The following is an 18,357-nucleotide window of genomic DNA, read 5'->3' as shown; positions in this document are numbered from 1 at the left end:
CCAGGAGCCATTGGCTGTATTAAGGATGACGCTTTTTGCAACAGTATTCCTAAAATCCTTTGGATTTTATCACATTACCGCCACAAACATCAACATTGTTGGTGGGACTTTACTTGCTAATCCAACACAGTAACACAAAAGTATGAGCTGAAAGGAAAAGATAGTTGTTTTTTTTAATTGCCAAATTCTGCAAAGTGTAGCAATAATTTTGTTTTACTTAGCTGCCTTTATCTTGACAACAACAATAATAATAGAAAATTCATTTTTATGTAATTTTATCTCAGTATGAAAATATTTCAGGTAAGGTGATCAATAATAAGCGACTGAGAGGCTCTGAAGAACTCTGGAGCAACTGCAGAGATAAAAGCCACGAAAATAACAGTAAATATGTCAGAGAAATGTAACCAAAACTAAACTTTTTGGCTAATTTCCTTCTACTCATGCTATGAGTAGAGGTAAACTAACACTGATGATAATTCACTGATCTCAAAGTGACACTAATATTTTGATTCAGTTAAATAAAAAAAGAGACATCAAGTACCTCTGTTTGCCTATGTGAAGTGTTTGCTCCACCTTATGAAATGCCAAGTAGCAGACAATGTTTCCTCAGTTGTGCAGTCAGTGTTTCACTGTGATATTCCTCTGGGAATACTAAGGTCCAAGATTTAAAATTCCCCAGTGGGCAACTGTTGCAACTCTGCCCTCCAGTTAGTTTACCTGTAGCTATACTTTGCAGGCAAAAAGTGGGCTTTGTGGGTAGGGTAAGAGAAATTACTTTATTTCAAGGCTTTAAAGAAATACTTACTGAGGAATTGTCAGGACTTTTAGGTCGACGTAGAAGTCACTGTAAAGAGGATGCTGATTTTATTTTCCCATTGGATTTTAAAAGGGTATTAATATGTTATGTATTTTCCAGACACATTCTGTTATTTTATAACACAGTCAAGTAACTGTGTTATGTTCAGTTGTTTTGAAAATGATGTATATATCAAACACTACTTAAAAGAAACAAAACTTCCTATTTTGACACCTTGAAATCGGGCTTCTGTCTCTTTAAGAATCTCCTGGTCTTCTCAACGCTCCGCATTCAAAACGTCATCACAATGCTTCTCCTTATGGCGTTTACAACCATTCTTAAGAGCGTTGGAGAGAGGAGCAGATTGCATGTTGAGCTCAGCAGACTCGCAGTTCAACCAGGTGTTTGCTAATTGCTGCTGCCACTAGTCTGGAGGTGCTGAGCGGGGAAGGTGCGGGGCGGGGGTGTAATGAGAGACGGAAGCTCGACTGGACAGTGCAGCTTGAAGGAGGAGCTTTGTGGAAATGGGCGGAGCTTCGTGAGAACACACGTTTAGGCATCCGCCCAGTGGCTGCTGCAGGAGATTCAAGGATTCCTCAAACATGTATGAAAGAATCAAAGCAACATTGACGAGGGAATTACATTACAACGTGATATAAAGCTTAAAAAAAGTTGACGTTACATAATAGCTCCCACTTTAAAAACTTTAGATGTTCATGTTTCAACACAGCTTGTTTGCTGATTAACGGTCTTGGCACAGAGACGATACTCGAACTCAACATGTGCTAAACCATCCCCAGACTGGGTGTTTCATACCCACATCAGTATGCATTAGACATAAAATTGGATCTTGAGTGAAAAAATAATAATTGCCCTCTCACTGAATCCAGGCACCTTTTTTTTTTCTCCTCCCCCCCTACAGCCACTCAGAACTGCTGATGAAACACTTAGCTCTAACCCTACTGTCTGCTAGTTTGGCTGTCCAAGCCAATTTTTCAGGACGGGTGAGATCTCTGCGTCCTCTTACCTAAGCAGATTCGGGGTTGAATAATGGTTACAGATCGGAACAGACTGAAATACTTCCCCAGCTGGGAGAGACGGTCTGCTGCCCAATTTCCAAGCCTTCGCTGTCAGTGAGCTAATGCCGAGATGGACTGGAGTTGCAAAGTTAGTGCGCTGGGGACTTGACAGCTAAAGCACTTTCACTCTAAAGGTTTAGTCTTCCTGTAAATCAGAAGGAGGGAAATTTCAGGGCTGCTTGAAATGCAAAATTTGCAAGGTGAAAACCGGCCGCATGTGATGAGGGAAGATGAAGGATGACCCGGTTCTTACACTGAATCTACTCCACCACCGTGGATGTTAGCCCCCTCCCCCTCCAAATCGAGTACAAAATGCTCTCCAGCTTTCTGCGAAATCTCATCGACATCTCACTGTCCGAGCAGCCTGGCTTTTATCTTAATCTGTGCAGCTTGGGTCAGAGGAATGGAGGCCGCTTTCTGCTGCAAACAACAACAACAAAAAAAAATTACCATCATTCGTCATCGTTGTCATCATGCATCCCTGACTCTAGACAAACTAATACGATGTAAGACACAGCTAAATGTAGCAGAGAGAAAAATAGATAATCCTTTGTGTCTAAAAATACACAAAGTTTCAATCAGAGGTTTACATCCACAATCCAATTGTTATTTCAGCATGGAATAATCTTACAGAAACAAAATGATTTCTAAAAAAAGAAAAAAAAGAGAGATATGTATTCACATATTTGATCCACAAAGAGTCCAGATTATGCACCAAGGGTTTACTGTCTCATAGCAAGTAGCAGAGAAATCACAAACTTTTTGTTGCAATCTAACACTGTATTTATGCTTTACAGCTACGAAAAGCTTCTCTTCCAAACTGAATTAGTAGAGTCCATCTAAATATGCGATATTTAAGCATTTATTTGGCTTTCAGGCATAGTCCATGATTTCTATCCAGTATACCAAAGTATACTGGAAGTCAGAAGTTTGGAGAAGCTTAAAGTTAGTCTGGTTTATCCTTTCCCAACCCAATTTAAATGTGTATCATGTCAAATCATTGACTTGTCGTTTTTGTTGTTGTTGTTGACTTGAGCGATTTTGGAGGTACAGTGGCTTTCTAAAGTTTACAAACTCCTGCCATGATGCTAGCTTTTGTCATTTAAAACTGAAGTTTGATGTGATGCAAATCCTGAAAAGCTTCCGGTTTAAAGGTATTGACTAAGAAGAAGCAGGATGCAATTAGCAAAGGAAAAGGTAACCAAACATCATTTGGGGAGTACAAATCTGTTTTTATTGCAGACGATGTAAAATTAATTTAAAATTGTGAACTCAGTTCTAGTTATTAAAAATCTTTAACATTGTCATCTGATCAGTTCAACCTGAAATAAGATCAGTGGAGAAAAAAAAATCTATAAACTGCAGATGAAGATGAGATTCATGCCTATAATGAGAGTGTCTAAACCTCTGCCCGGAATGGTACTTAAAATAGCATTCATTACTGTAGTTCACATTAATTGGGATTTTATAATTATATATCAAAGAGTAACAGAGAAGCAGTGACACAGGTTCTGCAGAGGCAGGTGAGTAAAATGCTAACAATGATGACAGAAAATTAATTTTTCCACTTGACTTCTCTTTTCTATAATTGTGTGTGTTTTATTGATAATATCAACATGTCTACGGTCAAAATAGCTGTTGAAGTATGGGAGAAGACCGGAGTGAATAAGTGCAGTGCTGCGGCTCACCTCTGGTGGCGCTGTGTCGTACACAGTGAAGGAAGAAGGAAGGAAGCTTTCGCTTGCCCGTTGCTATCTGTCTCCATATCGCCAATATATTTGTTTAATTCCACATGTTCTACCTATGTTGACGTTCCAACCGTCTGCCTGATGTATTTAATGAATACGAGCAACATGTTTAGTCTTTCTAATCGGTCATTTCTTGAGCAGTGAAAATGCGCAGGTGTGGGAGAAAGTACCGTTCCTCACTGATACGGGGCGGCGCTGAGCCCCGTAGGCACAACCATAGACATAATATAAGAGTAGACCCCGCATTGGCCGCTTATATTATCTGTGGGCACAACAGCCAACATTCTTCTTCTACACGTCTAAAAGACTGAAAATAATCGTAAAATACAACAAATGCAGTCGAAGAAGAACCGTTCCTTGGTGGTCATCTTCATTAAAGCTTCCAGATTTTTAAAAATGAAATTAAAATGGACTTTTTTCCCCTTGTATACAGCTGAATGATATTACAGCAGCACGTTGCATTCACCAAAGGGACCCTCCCCCCCCGCCCACACACACACACACACACACACACACACCTATTTTCGCATAGAAGGTCTACATATAAAATGAAGAATAATTTTATGCACGTATTTCAATCTTAATCAGAAAAAGAAAGAGGTCAGCCAAATAAAATACTCAAATAATAATAATAATAATAATAATAATAATAATAATAATAATAATAATAATAAAATCTTACCGTTCATCAATTATTCCTATTATTATTGGGGCCTGCCCATAGCAATGCATAGGGAGGGCAGTGATCGCCTTGATTTGCAAGTAGTGTTGCCACCCGTCCCGTAAAATACGGAACCGTCTCGTATGTGGCTGTCGTATGTAGTGTCCCGTATTGAACCGCTACGGCACGCTATTTGTTCCGTATTCTACAAATGTGTAAATTAATATAGGACTAGTCCCCGAGTACTTTATATAGTAGGCTGCCCCAGTCATTGTTTCACTCACGGTGCTGGGATATTGTGCCTAACTGCTTTCTGGGTAACACACACTAACCGACAGTTTTGACCCCCAAAATAATAATTAAATTGCCGTCATGCCTACAAAAATCGCTCTATTGGTATGAAAGTCGGTCATGACATCGCACCGAATGCCTGCTCCCGTAAAATGTTTTTGAAATTTCTCTAGGACTGACGGTTTTCTGTCAAGGTGAAATCATATGACAGGGTAGCCTCAGGCACTCAACCATTCATTTTCATACCTTTCTGAAAAATTTCAGAACTCAGCGCACACCATCTCTCTCTTTCATCGCTATTATTGTGAGTGAGCTACAGATATGAATCGCGGTACTATCGGAGATGAGAAATAGCCCTCTCATACGCTTCAAACAATTTTCGGATCGCTTTTACGGATCCTGAATGGGAAGCAGTTGTTCGGACTGCTTTTTTCAGAAAAACTGACTGCTTCACACAGATAGAATTCTGTCTCTCCCTCACATGACTAAGAATATTTAACGTATTGAAAGCTTTAAAAAGTCATGGTTAAAACTGAAATATATGCTTCTATATTGGATTTATTCACCTGAGTCTGGACCTTATACGTCAATGCAGAGAGGATATTATCACTTACTGTTATGTTCCCACATCTGCTGACAGCATGATTGGTTAATCCTGCTAATTTTCAATGCTCAGAACTAAAACTAAATAAGAACTAAAGCTACAGCTTTTCCCATAAACCAGACCTTTCTGCCCTGGGTGGAGCACGCAGCTTCCGCTGTTTATGATTCACACTAATAAATTCTTAAGAAAAGCGCCTAATTAGAGACAATGGAAAGCTTTGTCTCCCCCTGGTGGTGAACATTTGCTCCTACGCCGTTGTGTAACAACAGCTGGCTTCATTTGGATTCAGCACCACGTCCAGTTGGCTTGTCCCTCGCAGTCACACATCCCACTCCACTCTATTGGCGCTGTGACGCTTTCACTTAAAACCTCAAAAATAGCACTGAGGAATCAAATATTTATCATTTCAATTCGTGTGTCCCTCTCTCGCTCGCTACAGTGGACACTGGAGCAGCACAAGACATAAAATAATCCAACCACAACAGCAGCAGCAAAAAAAAAAAAAAAATCCAACCAAAAGACCAGGAGAAAAAAAAAAAAAAAAAAAAAAAACAAGCACTACTGATACAGTTAACCCACACAAAAAATTTAATACCCTTCATGAGGGGATAAATGGTTCAAACTTGGACATACTAAATATTGAGAGGTGTGATGACACAGGTTTTTAATGTAAAAACTTGCAGCCAACACCCAAATGCTCTGTAAAAAGTCACGTGACGTATGACTTATTTACTTTACATAGTTAGTACACATACACCAATATTTTAATATACTTATATATGTCTTTTTGTTTGTTTGTCGTCTTTTATCTAGACCAGCCAGATACAGTACCGATGAATATACAGTCACATCTGGAACAATACCTATTCAACATCGCACAGTCTGACCGTCCATGGCAGATTCTCACATCAACCCCTTTTTATCCACTAACATTAGAAATGAGCATTCGAAAAAAAAAAAAGAAAACTCTGCTTTTTTTTGTTATTAATATTGTATAGACTGGTGTTGATACTTGTCCTTGTATCTCGTGTCTTCTGTGCAAAAGTTTTTTTTTTCTTCATCAAAAAAAAAACCAAAAAAAAAAAACATGATTGACATAACAGGGTACCTGGCTGTTCACTTTACAAGTTACTGCGTAATGAAGTTTTTTTTTTTTTAATGATGATTATTATTATTTTTTTTAACAATTAAACAGTCACATCCAAATGCCAAACCCCTCTCCTCCCCGTCAGTGTGCCACAGAAAACGGTGAAAACCGAAAAGCCAAAAACAACACTTCCCATCGCCGTCAAGAGTGGGAGGTTTGTGACTACAGTGAGCAGCATCCTCCATTCATACATTTAAAAGAATAAGGCACCGCTGCAAAAAAACCCCAAAAAACAAAGAAGAAGAGACATGGCCCAAATAAACCTCTCTGGGAGCACGATGGGGGGGAAGCAGGATGACAGGATACTGTTCTCCTCCAGCAACTCACAGGAAGTCAGCATGAGTACATAAATGTGCTTGTTTTTAATCATCGTTGTGCTGTATGGCATGTAGATGTTTTGTGTTTTTACGTTACGTTTGTGCCTTTTTTAAATGTTTCTTTTTTATTTAAAATTTTTTGCTACACTGCTTTCCTCAAACCGTGCTCTCAAGCATCCACTCAGTGCTGCTGAATGTAACTCTCCTGTTGGCGAGTGGCGATGACTCTGTGTTGAGCTGGTTGGTGGACCTGTGCCACCTCGTCCTCGCTCTGCGTGGGTAACTGTGACTCTGAAATATGGAGTAATCCCCGCCATCGAAAGAGAATCTGTGCCTAGTTCGTGCCAGCTCGTTGGGGAGTAACCCCACGCTGGCCAGGGCGCTTTTCTTGTCCTTAAGCCTGGGAGCCTCCTTAGTGCCGGCATTGGAGCCTATCAGGCAGAGGGACATGGTGGAGCCGGTCAGGCTGCTGTCCGTCTGCGTGTCCTCAGATGGCGGCCCAGAGCGCTGAGCATCCAGGCTGCTCCTTCTCTTCATTTTGTCTGCATTTGGGGGCAGCTCCACTTCGAGGACTGCCACCGTGGCTGCCAGTTCCTCCTTCTCGCTGTCCACCTTCAACACCAGAGCCATGCACTCTTTGGGCGCCGGCGCTTCGACCTCGTCACACGGCTGCTTGGACACCGAGTGCTGCAGCCGCTGCTGGCTGCCGTTGGTTTGCGAGTGCATTGCGAAGCTGGGCTTGGCCTTTGTGTCCACGGGGCTGCCATAGGCCTTGTAGCGGATCATCAGGATGATGATGAACACCAGCACGGAGGCGACGATAATGCCGCCGATGATGATGATCATGGTGCCTCCTAGGAACTGGCTGTGCATGAAGCGGCACTGGCTGACCTCGTTGGCCGTGTGGAACTGCACGCAGCCGACCACGCGTGTGGCCGTCAGCGACGTGATGCCGTCGTCGTACACGGCCAGCACGCAGAGGTCGTACTCCCGTCCCGCAGCCAGGTCGTTGATGAGGAAGTTTTTGCTGGTAGACGGGATCATTCTGCGGAGGAAGAGAGAAACGATGCAGTGGTTAAGATATAAAGACCTTATAAAAACAGAAACTCGACAGCCACGCATATTGATTTGCATAGAGTGATAGAAATCACGAAAGAGTTCATTTAATATTCAGCCCCTCCAAGTCTTCTGGGGTGAACCTCTACCTGCTGAACCTTTCTTACTGTCTTGGCAAAATAATTTGACCCAAGCCAGATTGGATGAAGTATACCAATGAGCAGCAATTTTCAAGTCTAGAGAAGAGTTAGATTTAGGTCAGGACTTGAATTGGGCCATTCAAAGCCATTATATACTTTGCTTTCACCTTTTTAATCAACCTCCATCCCAGCCTCCAACATCTCTTCAAGATTTGCCATGTATGCAATGTTCAATTCAATTCAAAAACACTTGATTAATTCCAAAGAGAAATTACATAATGTCCCATTTAATCCCATGTCCAATCAACCTACCACACGATGCGGCCAACATCATGCTTCACCACAAGAACAGTATTTCCAGGATTATCTGAAGTTAGTACTCTGCCACACATGGTGTTTTGTGCAAAGGTCAAAATATTAATTTTTTTTGTCTCACATGACCAGAGAATGTTTTTTGTAGATGGAAGCTTCTAATCACTTCCTTTTGACTATGACTTTTTTTTCTTTCCACCCTTCCATTAAGGCCAGATTTGTGGTGTTCAAAACTAACAGTACCGTCAGAGTTAACACGGGCATCTGGTTTGGTTGGACTGAAGTGCTATGTTGAAATCTGGTGACATTGTTCAATAACCCTACATTAAACCTTTCCACATCTTCATTCCTGATCTGGACCGCTGTGTTATTTGAGCTCTTTGAAAACTTTTGAGGGATTTCCGTTAGGGGTATCAGAGTAATGGGGACTTTCCTTCCACATAACCATAATTTGCAACAAAATCCCAACAGAACATACTGAAACTTGTGGTTGTTACGTGACAAAATGTGAAAAAGTTAAAGGGTTATGAATACTTTGGCAAGGCATTGCATGAGAAAATAACATACGCTCTTTCAGGCTTGTTTGTAAAATGAAAGCAAAGGTGTTAAAGTATTAAAAACGCTTTATTCTCTCCCTACAACAGCTGCAGGCTGCAGGACAAGTGATGAGCGCTGGGAAGAGGGTGTTTTGTTGTGTGATTACCTAAGGTCAAGTGCAAGATTACGCTAAATACGCAGGAGAAAGGCATCGTCTTCGGGTCAACGTTGCCGTTAATATAATTAGAAGCCTGCTCCTTTTCCCTAAAGGCGGACTTTGATGGTTATCATTTGGTGGGTAATAATGTACCACCTAAAGACAAAATAACACTCAGCTCCATGCTGAAACTGAATGAGAAAATTATACAAGAGAGCTACTCATTATACCTGATAAAAGCTAAAAAAAAAAAAAAAAAAAAAGGGGGAGCGAATGAAAGCATGTAAACCAGTATTATTAGTTTGCTCTGCCAAAATGAAATCCTGAAATACAGTAAATTTGTGTCACAGAATTTAAAAGGAACACATGAAGCTTAATCAAAAGACTTTCTATTGGTACTTTCAACCCCATGTTTAAGGGAGAGAGATATTTCTATACCAGCATAAGCCTTTGTAAGCCGACACTAAAAGCTATTCAATTTTCAGTTTTATCCTGTCTACTATGAAATTCAACTGTGCATACTTTTTTTTTTTTTACTATGACTAAACATTAGCAATGCACTCACATTTAGACTGCAGAAAGAAATTAGGATTCTGTATTAACATGGTGTTGTTCTTCAAAGTCGTTTTAATCCTATAATTTAGTCGCAGCTAATTGCAAACACTTGGGTCTGAATTTTAAGTGCCTGTGTTGTACTTTGGTAATTACACTGCCTAGCAAAAGTATTCCCACCCATTGAACGTTATCACAGTTTGTCATGTTACAACTACACACATAAGTGTTTATTTTTTTTTATTTTTTTTATTTCTGGGATTACATATGATAGATCAACAATACGTTGAGCACAGCAGGGAAGTGGAAGGAAAACGTTCCAAGTTTTTTTTTTTACAAATAAAAACTGGGAAAAAATATGTTGTGCATTTAGCCTTATTTACTTTTTACTTCTTTACTGAATAAAATTAAATGCAGCAAGATGCCTTCAGAAGTCACCTTATTGGTAGATAGAGCTAAACTAATAAATTATTAGAGTTAAAGCCAATAAAAACATCTAGATTCTGAAATATGATGGGGCAACATCATCAGCATTTTTTTTTTTACAGGAACAGAAAAAAAAGCCATAATTCAGACTACAGTGGCTGAAACTAAATACAGGTAAAAAAAAAAAAAAAAAGACTTGAGATTGAGGAACATATTTTCATCTGAAAATATGTGTCAAAACTTGAAAACAGACATTTATAAATTTTCCATATTTTCTCAAATCAAGCAATTTAGAAAGCTGGTTGAAGCATGAAGCCATACATCAAAAACTGTACAACTGTTGTACCAAAAAGTGGTTTTGCCTTCCGATACTGGTGTGTGCAATATTTCAATTTGTTAAAAAAAAAAAAAGTCTAAGCTTGAACGTGACAAAGAAAAACATTTACTATTGGATCTTATCTTGGGTATTTGTTCATATCCAACTCAGAAAGCAAAAATATTAAAGGTTTAAGCTGTAATTTGTAACCTTTTGGGCATTAGAGAGAGAACAATACCAAAGAAAAAAAAAAAAAGCAATTTGTCAACCTAAAGCTTATTAATTCTCTCAGAGCCAGTCTGTTCTTTCATTGTTTTAACTTGTTACTGTAATGTGTTAGTTCTGTTTTCAATTTGCAATAAGCAAATGATGTGAATCCTCTACGACAAATCTCAGCTTTACAGAGTTTTTCTAATTTCTTTCTGTGCTGCAGCCAATTATTTTCCAACCCTTTCTAATGATACAGTTACATGGAGTGAAATATTTATTGTGCTATTGTTGCTGTCATATTACATTCTAATGATGCTGATTAAGACCGTTTGGCTCTATGGGGTACTTGGACTTGCAATGCAATGTTTGCAACAATTCACTCAGTTTTGGAGCCAATGTGGGGAATAAACTGAATCAATCTGATGCCACTTGAGGTTTTTTTCTTTTTACTATAGTTGCTCTCCAAGAGTTTTAGACTTATTCTCTCCTTACTTCGTTAATGAGTGACCCTGAATAGATCTAAACATTGTTAAATAATTTTGGGGACTCCAACTCCAAATGTCTTCTGCAATGTTTCTCAACTCAGGTCCTCAGGGACGGCTACTCCGCATGTTTTAGCTGGTTTCCCTTCTGCCACACACCTGATTTGAATAAGTGGGTGATTTATAAGGTTCTGCAGCACTAGATGGCATGCGGAGGAGGTCAATCATTTGAATCAGGTGTTCTGGAACAGAAGAATCTAAAATACGCAGGGCGGTGGTCCCCGAGGACCAGAACTGAGAAGCACTGGTCTACTGGAACACACTTTTCTCTCGCTGCCCATCCTGCCTCCACCCTGGCTTACCTGTACACCAAAGTATCATCTGCAGTGCTGTTGTACTGAATCTGGTACATCCTGATCCCGGGGATGTGGCGTTCAGACGGCCAGCGGATCACGGCGGAGGACGAGGTCAGCTCCGTGACCAGGACCCTCTTGTCCTGCTTGTCGTAGCCTTTTGTGTCGTTGCCAGCTTTGGAGGAAGTGGTGATGTCGGAGAGGCCGGGGTCCTCGCGCATGTGGCCGGTGTTGTTCACGAACAAGGGTAAAGGGATCATGCTGATCTCCACGGCGGCCGTGGCGATGCCGGCAGCATTGGACGCCACGCAGTTGAACGACCCGCTGTCCTTCAGCGTGGTGATGAGAATGTCAAGGGTGCCGTTGTCATACAGGATGGTGCGCGAGTTGTTGTGCACCAGCTTGCCATCCGGTGACCTCCAGTGAATGTCTGGATCTGGATCCCCCATGGCTTTGCACTTTAGAGTCACACCCTGGCCCTCCATCACATAGGGCTTAGAGGAGTAGTGCTTGGTGATCAGTGGGGGCTCACAGATGAACTCCTCCTCCTGTATCGACCAGAAATATTTGTCCATGAGGTGCTCCGGCGAGGCACAGGTCTCCAAGTCGTCCTCCCGCGTCAGCCGGCGCAGCCACAGCAGCTCACAGTTGCAGTGGAAGGGATTCCCGCCAAAGCTCACCACCAGTGTGGACGAGCTGGAGCCCTTGGCGTCGGACAGAACCTGGGCGTGCTGGAACAGGCTGTCCGGCGGAAGCTTCTGCAGCCGGTTAGAAGTCATGTCCAGGCGGACCAGCTTGGTGAGCAAAGTGAAAGTCCCCGCTTCTATGTAGTCAATAAGGTTATGGTCCAAGGTGAGCGTGTTAATGTTAGTCATTCTGGCTATGGCCTCCCAGGGAAGGCTGCGCAGATTGTTGTTGGACAGATCCAAGTCCTCGATGGTGGCGACAAACTCGTCGAAGGAGGTCGAGGCCACCTGGTGGATCTGGTTGTTCCCGAGGATGAGGTGCCGCAGGTTGACGAGGCCTTTAAAGTGATCGCTCTTTATGACGCTGAGCCGATTCCCGTCCATGTGCAGTGCCCGGAGCGAGCGCAGGCCCAGGAAGGCGTGGGGCACGATCTGGCTGATGGTGTTGCGGGATAAGGTGAGGTGGACCAGGCTGGTCATGTTGAGGAAGTCCTTCTTACGAATAATGGTGATGAAGTTGTCAGTGAGCCGCAGCTCCACGGTCTTGCGGTCGATTGTGGGGGGCACGAACAGCAAGCCGGTCTTGGCGCAGAGCAGAGTCAGAGTGGGCGAGAGGTGCTGGCAGATGCAGCGGCCGGGGCAGGAGCTGTAGCCTTTCACCAGAGCTGCACACAGCAGCACGCACACAACCAGCCGGTCCATTGGTGATTATTTTCCAGGCACTGTGTGAGAGGCAGACAGAGGAGAAAAAAATAAAAATAAGAGAGACGCTGAGTAAAAAAAAAAAAAAGAAGAGATCTTTGAATTAATAAATAGCATCATAGCCTTTTATGAGAGCCTGCTGCAAACATCCAGAGTCTGACCAAGATTGCTGAGACTGCCAGGGAACCATCAATCACAAAATGAAATAGAGCTTTGCTGAAATAATGGCACCTGAGATGATGAAAGGCTGGGCCTGCTCAGTAAGAAGCCTCTGCAAGCCTTTTTAATGGAAATAACAGAATGTTTTTTCTTTTTTTTTTTTGGAGCTGCATCACCACCATATAATATAACAGCTTGAGTGATCACAGTGCCTATAATAGGCAACCATACCATCATCTAACAAAGTGTATTTGTTTTTCCCCAGACTGCGTTTCACATCGGGCTGGAGGAATTAAAGCAGGAAAAAAAAGGCACTTGTCAAACAGAGCTGGAGGATTTTTATAACCTTTTCATGTTCCGCTGCCGGTGCTGCGAGAAATTAGACAGCAACCTGTCATGTAAATCAGAACAACAAAAAGCAAAGGTGAAAACAAAGCGAGCAGGAGTTGATTCGAATCCGTCTCTTGAAGGACTTTCTAGATGATTCTCGGGTTTTTAGGGATGTTCTGATTCCCTGATTCCCCCTTTAGAGGTATCGATCTCAGCCTGTGAAAGAACGCGCCTCTGGTGACCAGGGGTTAAGGAGTGATCCTTGGTTACAGGAGCAACACATGGCACATAAACAGATGCCATTTTGCCAGTCGCGTTAGCCTCTTTGGCATAGACCTCAACTGCAAATGCCTTAAGCTTGATTGCTGATGTGAGAGCCCGTTGATGCTGATTAGGTAGAGAGATGCCAACTTACTTCTCCTGTCTAGGTTTGCAGCAGCCTGACACATGGGCTTCTGCAGCCTGCCACTCCATCTAATCTCACAAGGTGATTTTTTTTCTCCTCCTCTTCCAGGTCTGAAGTGCCAATCTGAAGCCATGTTCAGTATAATTATTCTAATTGACCGAGGAGGAGTTGTCTAAGGATTTTTTGTGCGTCTTTCAGGATTTGTGTCACTTATGTGCCGTAATTTTACAGCCTTTTTATTCACAGACATGTAAAAATTATGTTTGCTAAACGGTAGTCAGACCAGATGGAGCTCTTTAATGACCAACGCTTTATTTTGGTTTGACGTGAGACAAACCAAAGAACCTCACGCCACATGTGTGGCCACCTCATAAAACACTGCACAGTCCTTTGTTGAAGCATGTTCTTCACCTGCTTGTTGGATAAAATTTCATGTTCAAGTGGTGTGGGCAAAGTCAACAAAAGCAGAGAAGTATGTGCAGGTTCCCTGCAGTCCGCTGGGTGTCCTCATGGCCTGGTTGTGTTGTGGTCCTGCTCCAGCTGTGATTCCTGGTGGGGCAGCACGGTTTATCCTGGTCCTTATACTGGATTTTGCTGGGGAAGGACTGCTTAGGTGCAATATTTGGTAGAACATAATATTTTAAGTGCAATGCTTGCAACTTTTGTATCAATATATTGATTCTATTGGACTTTCATTGCATGTAATACACAGACTTGATGTACCTTCTTTTTATTAAGTGAGGTGCTAATGCTCACTTGGCTGGGTCAGACTGTACAAAGGGCTTGCCGGGGCCCCACAGATTATTTGTTTCTTTTTTTAAAATGTGTGTTTTGCTGACATTATGCTTTAAATAAAAGTGATAGATCCATATCAGGTGAGTTGTATACATTTTTTTGGATTTTTATGAAAATAACACTCAAGTATTTGAAAATTATGAAGTTGTAGTAAACTTTTTGGGGGAACAAAATGGAGCCACTGGACTGGGGATGTTTTAATGCATGCATCAGTTCACCCCTGCTGATGTACAGGACTGCTCAATGTGATGTAATTTCCACTGGTCAAATTTTTCTAATATTGTGCAACTCTACTATAGTCCTATCAAGGTTTTGTAAACTTTGGCGTTGTGTGTAAGGATAATCTCTGTTAGGTCATACTGCTGCTCCTCAGGTATGTTTGGAGTGGATCAGTGAGAAAGAACGAGTGTTATGCCAACGATTGTTACCAAAGGACCCTAACCACTGGTTCTGGTCATTAACCCAACGGTTGGGAAACCACTGATCTACAAAGGTTGATGTTAACCCTTGTGTGTATGAGGACTGAGGCAAACGTCGAGGACTATGGCAAATGATACAAGTTTTATGTGTGTGGGGTCGGTTGGACCCCATTTCTGCATGCAAGGGTTAAGAGGAATGCTCCAAGATGGGAAATCATCATGAGAGAAAACTGAATTCTGTCCTTTTGGCTAAAGGTAGTTGTAAAAAGTACTGATAGCAAAGTTATCAAAGATTGTGCCCATTAGTGATAAATCATTTCATTCATTGAACGTTTTTCCTCCCTGAATAAATGTACGCAAATGAAAGGGATGATTTTTCACAGCTTCACCCAATGACTGTTGGAGACTGGCATCAGCCCCCCTTTATCCTCCAAGGATAAGTAGGTAAAAAAAACGTATTACTTTTACATCCCTTTTCCAGAAGTGCTATCAATTATGTCCAGCACACTGAAGGAGTCAAAGCAATAGTAATGAATGCACAGATTGTCAGTAGCTCTGAACATGATTTGAATTCTTGCTGCATGACTCATGCGGCATTTTAAATGTCACATATCAAATTTCATTAAAAAGTTGGCGTCGGCCAGTTTTCCTTCCCTCTTTCATGTGTTGTCTCTATTAAGAAAAAAAAAACAATCTGATGATGCAGTGAGACAAATAAGACTCCAAGTGCTTTGCTATCATTTGACTCTGACCTAAATTGAATTCGCGAGACGCTGCTGCACTCACACACACACACACACACATTCATGTGCGTACGCATGCTACAACACACTGCAGACTGGATGGCAACTAACAGACAGACAACAGGGCATCTTGTTAGCCATGAAATACTGCCACCCAATCAGAGCTCTCATTAAAATCTGGGCTCCTATGATATCATTATCTAAGGCCGGCGGAACAGCTTGAAACACAGGTTCAGGCTGGTGGAAGAGTTTTATCAAAGACTGCTGATCAAATTTAGTCAATGCTGGCAGCACTGGCTCAACTTCAGCCCACATTTCTCTTGACCATTAGTGTTGAGAGAGAAACTGGAGGCAGACCTCTTCTTGGATTTATGTGTGTGCACTTTTCTCTCACCTTACTCTGACTCATTGAGATGTAACTTTCTTAAACTACACCAGTGGAGTGCAACATGCATATACACACACACACACACACAGTTGTTTTCTGAAATCAGCTACAAATATTGTGAGATTAAGCCTCGTGCAAATGAAACACACTATTGGTACTGGATGATTTATGAGCCACCCCCTTTAGAATAAATTTATTTGCGACGTGTTTTACCGCTGGCAGCAAAGTGTGACAGAGTGAGCGAGACTTGGGGAACTGGAGTGTACCTCATCCTTTCTGCGCATTAGACTGCCTTCGTAAGAGCTGGTTAAGCTGTGTTAAACCTCGACACATTAGTGACCTTGCTCGATCGCGTTAGTATTCCGACGCCAACTAGGACACGAGGCTCGTGGTTTCTCACAGGACCATCTGTGCCTGAGCACTTTCCGCCACACCATCAAGGATACTCCACTGAGCTCTCCGCGTCTCCGGGAGAGGGGGGGAAAACTTTGTTGCCACAGCAACTCTCGTTCAAAATGTAGGTCTTTGAATTGCATTAAGATGAAGACGAGCTGCTCAAAAAGCGAAACTCCAGCCCTAATGGGTTCAAAGCAGGCTTGACGTTGACGTGAATAGATGTATAAATGGCCAAATGAGTTAAAGGAAAAGGGCAGCTCTACCTCACGTTCGGTTTATTGCTCGATATTAGTGCCGGTCACTAAATCCAATAACTGGAAAACAGGCAAAATGAACCAGAGTTAAGGGTCATTATTAGGGAACAAAATCTTATAAATAAATGACATTCAGACACAATTTCAAGTTTGTGTCTGCGTTGTTTGTCTGTTTTCAGGAGCTGCAGTGCATTCATATGGGTTGATAGTTTATTATGCTGCGACTATTGTCTCATTCTGAATTTATGTGCTAATCCTACACTGAGCAGCACACAATTGCGAAGTGGAAGGAAAACATTCATCCAAAGAAAGCCTTTGCCAGAGAAAAATAACCCTACGCCAGGGGTGGCCAACTAACTCTGTTCCTCAGTTTCCAGTCTTGGAGGTATCAGATGTTTCTCTTGTCCAACTCAAATCAAACTAGAACTACGAGCAGTTATCAGTGGGTTCCGAGCCCGACCCAGTAAGTCCGACCCCCACGTCCTGGTTTGTGATACAAGGAACAATGTCTGAAATAGTTGAAATAGTCACTTGCTAGTTAATTTGTATGGAGAGAAAATAATCTAATATTTATGACAGTAGTTTGGCTGTTTGCCCACACATGCGCCAACGTGGATTCCCAACTTTGGAGGGAATGTCGTCTTTAGAAATTGAAATACATAACGAATACAAATAAGCTTTTTTGGGGGGGAGCCACTTAGACCCAAGGGGACTTTGGTTTTATCACATAAAACTCTAATAACACTGTGAGGTTGGGTTGTCAATACTTTTGCAAAGCCCTGCAAGTCAAGAAAATTATTAATGCTAAAAATGAAAATGAAAAACAACAACAACAATAAAAGCACGCTTAGTTTAAAAGGAAATTGCCTTTACAGCTTCAGGAAATACAGTTCGCTGTTAGGGCTGTGGTCAAGTCTTTATGGTTTATCAAACAGCAGCTGGGTGGAGAGACCGTAGCTGGAGTGGCTTTTGTCTCTCAGCGCCCTTTGGGCTCTGCAGAGACACACATGACCTCGCTGATATAATTGATGTTTGCTTCACGGGCCCCCGGTAATGTTCTGGGCAGTCGTAATTACTCGCTGCTGGAGCTTCCTGTCTCGGGCCGCGCACCACCGGAGCCAGGTTTGTTCCATCTCCAGTGTGGATGCTTTTGTTGTCACTCCTCTGCACAATTAAAAACAAAACGTGTCGCAACAGGGCTCGGCCTTCCTAAGCTTCCCGAGGAAGTACAGTCATTTTTAACAATTTATATAGTGACACAAGCCAAACACCCACAAGCATACAGAGCAGTGAAACAAACTGCTACAGACGGTGTCACAACAAAAAGGCTCCTTGTACAATTAGCTAATGTGTAAAACCTGTAAAAGAAATAAAAAAAGAAATAAACTTACTGTTTTGTGTGAATCTGCTAGTCAGGCAAAGCAGAGCTAGTCATCAGAAAAACATGCAAACAAACAATTTTATCCAAACTAATTTTATGTTGCATTTAAACTTTTTCTTGCCTTGCCATGTTTCTTGGTGTATCTCTAAATACATGTTTTATGTTGATGAAAACATGAAGAAAATAAGGAGAATTATGTGAGAATTATCATCTCATTTTTAAAATCTTTTTTGTACTTAAAGGTTCTGTGACCATGTTGGGCTGGGAGTTCCATGATGTCTACAGTCTTTGGAAATAAATTGGTTCATTTAAGTTAAATATCACCTTTCACAAAAAAAAAAAAAAAAAAAAAAAATGCAATGACAAAGGATAAAAAAACTCTAAAACAAAACATTAGTAAGAAAAAACACAAAAGAATCTCTTTTAATAAAAATACAAATAGAATAACAATGTCCAACTGACCCTGGATTTGTCAACAGGTTAAGGATTCCAGATGGGGGAGGAGGAGAAAAAC

At 41.6% G+C, this 18,357-nt stretch overlaps 1 protein-coding gene across 5 annotated transcripts in view; it reads right to left on the bottom strand.

The window, feature by feature from the left end:
* Positions 1 to 5,744: 5,744 nt before the first annotated feature.
* lrfn1 (leucine rich repeat and fibronectin type III domain containing 1) overlaps positions 5,745 to 18,357 on the bottom strand; it is a 223,709-nt gene continuing 211,096 nt past the window's right edge. For all 5 annotated transcript variants that reach the window (XM_015034432.1, XM_015034357.1, XM_015034588.1 and 2 more), the window contains 2 exons: positions 11,194 to 12,592; positions 5,745 to 7,688 (listed from right to left, as the gene is read on the bottom strand). In XM_015034432.1, the coding sequence (XP_014889918.1) occupies positions 6,800 to 7,688; positions 11,194 to 12,572 (2,268 nt within the window). In that variant the 5' untranslated portion in view covers positions 12,573 to 12,592 and the 3' untranslated portion in view covers positions 5,745 to 6,799. The remainder of the gene's footprint in view (positions 7,689 to 11,193; positions 12,593 to 18,357) is intronic.

Source organism: Poecilia latipinna, unplaced genomic scaffold (assembly GCF_001443285.1).
Source record: "Poecilia latipinna isolate Pla-1442-1.1 unplaced genomic scaffold, P_latipinna-1.0 Scaffold1, whole genome shotgun sequence".
NCBI lineage: Eukaryota > Metazoa > Chordata > Actinopteri > Cyprinodontiformes > Poeciliidae > Poecilia > Poecilia latipinna.
This window is presented reverse-complemented; position numbering and strand designations above follow the sequence as displayed.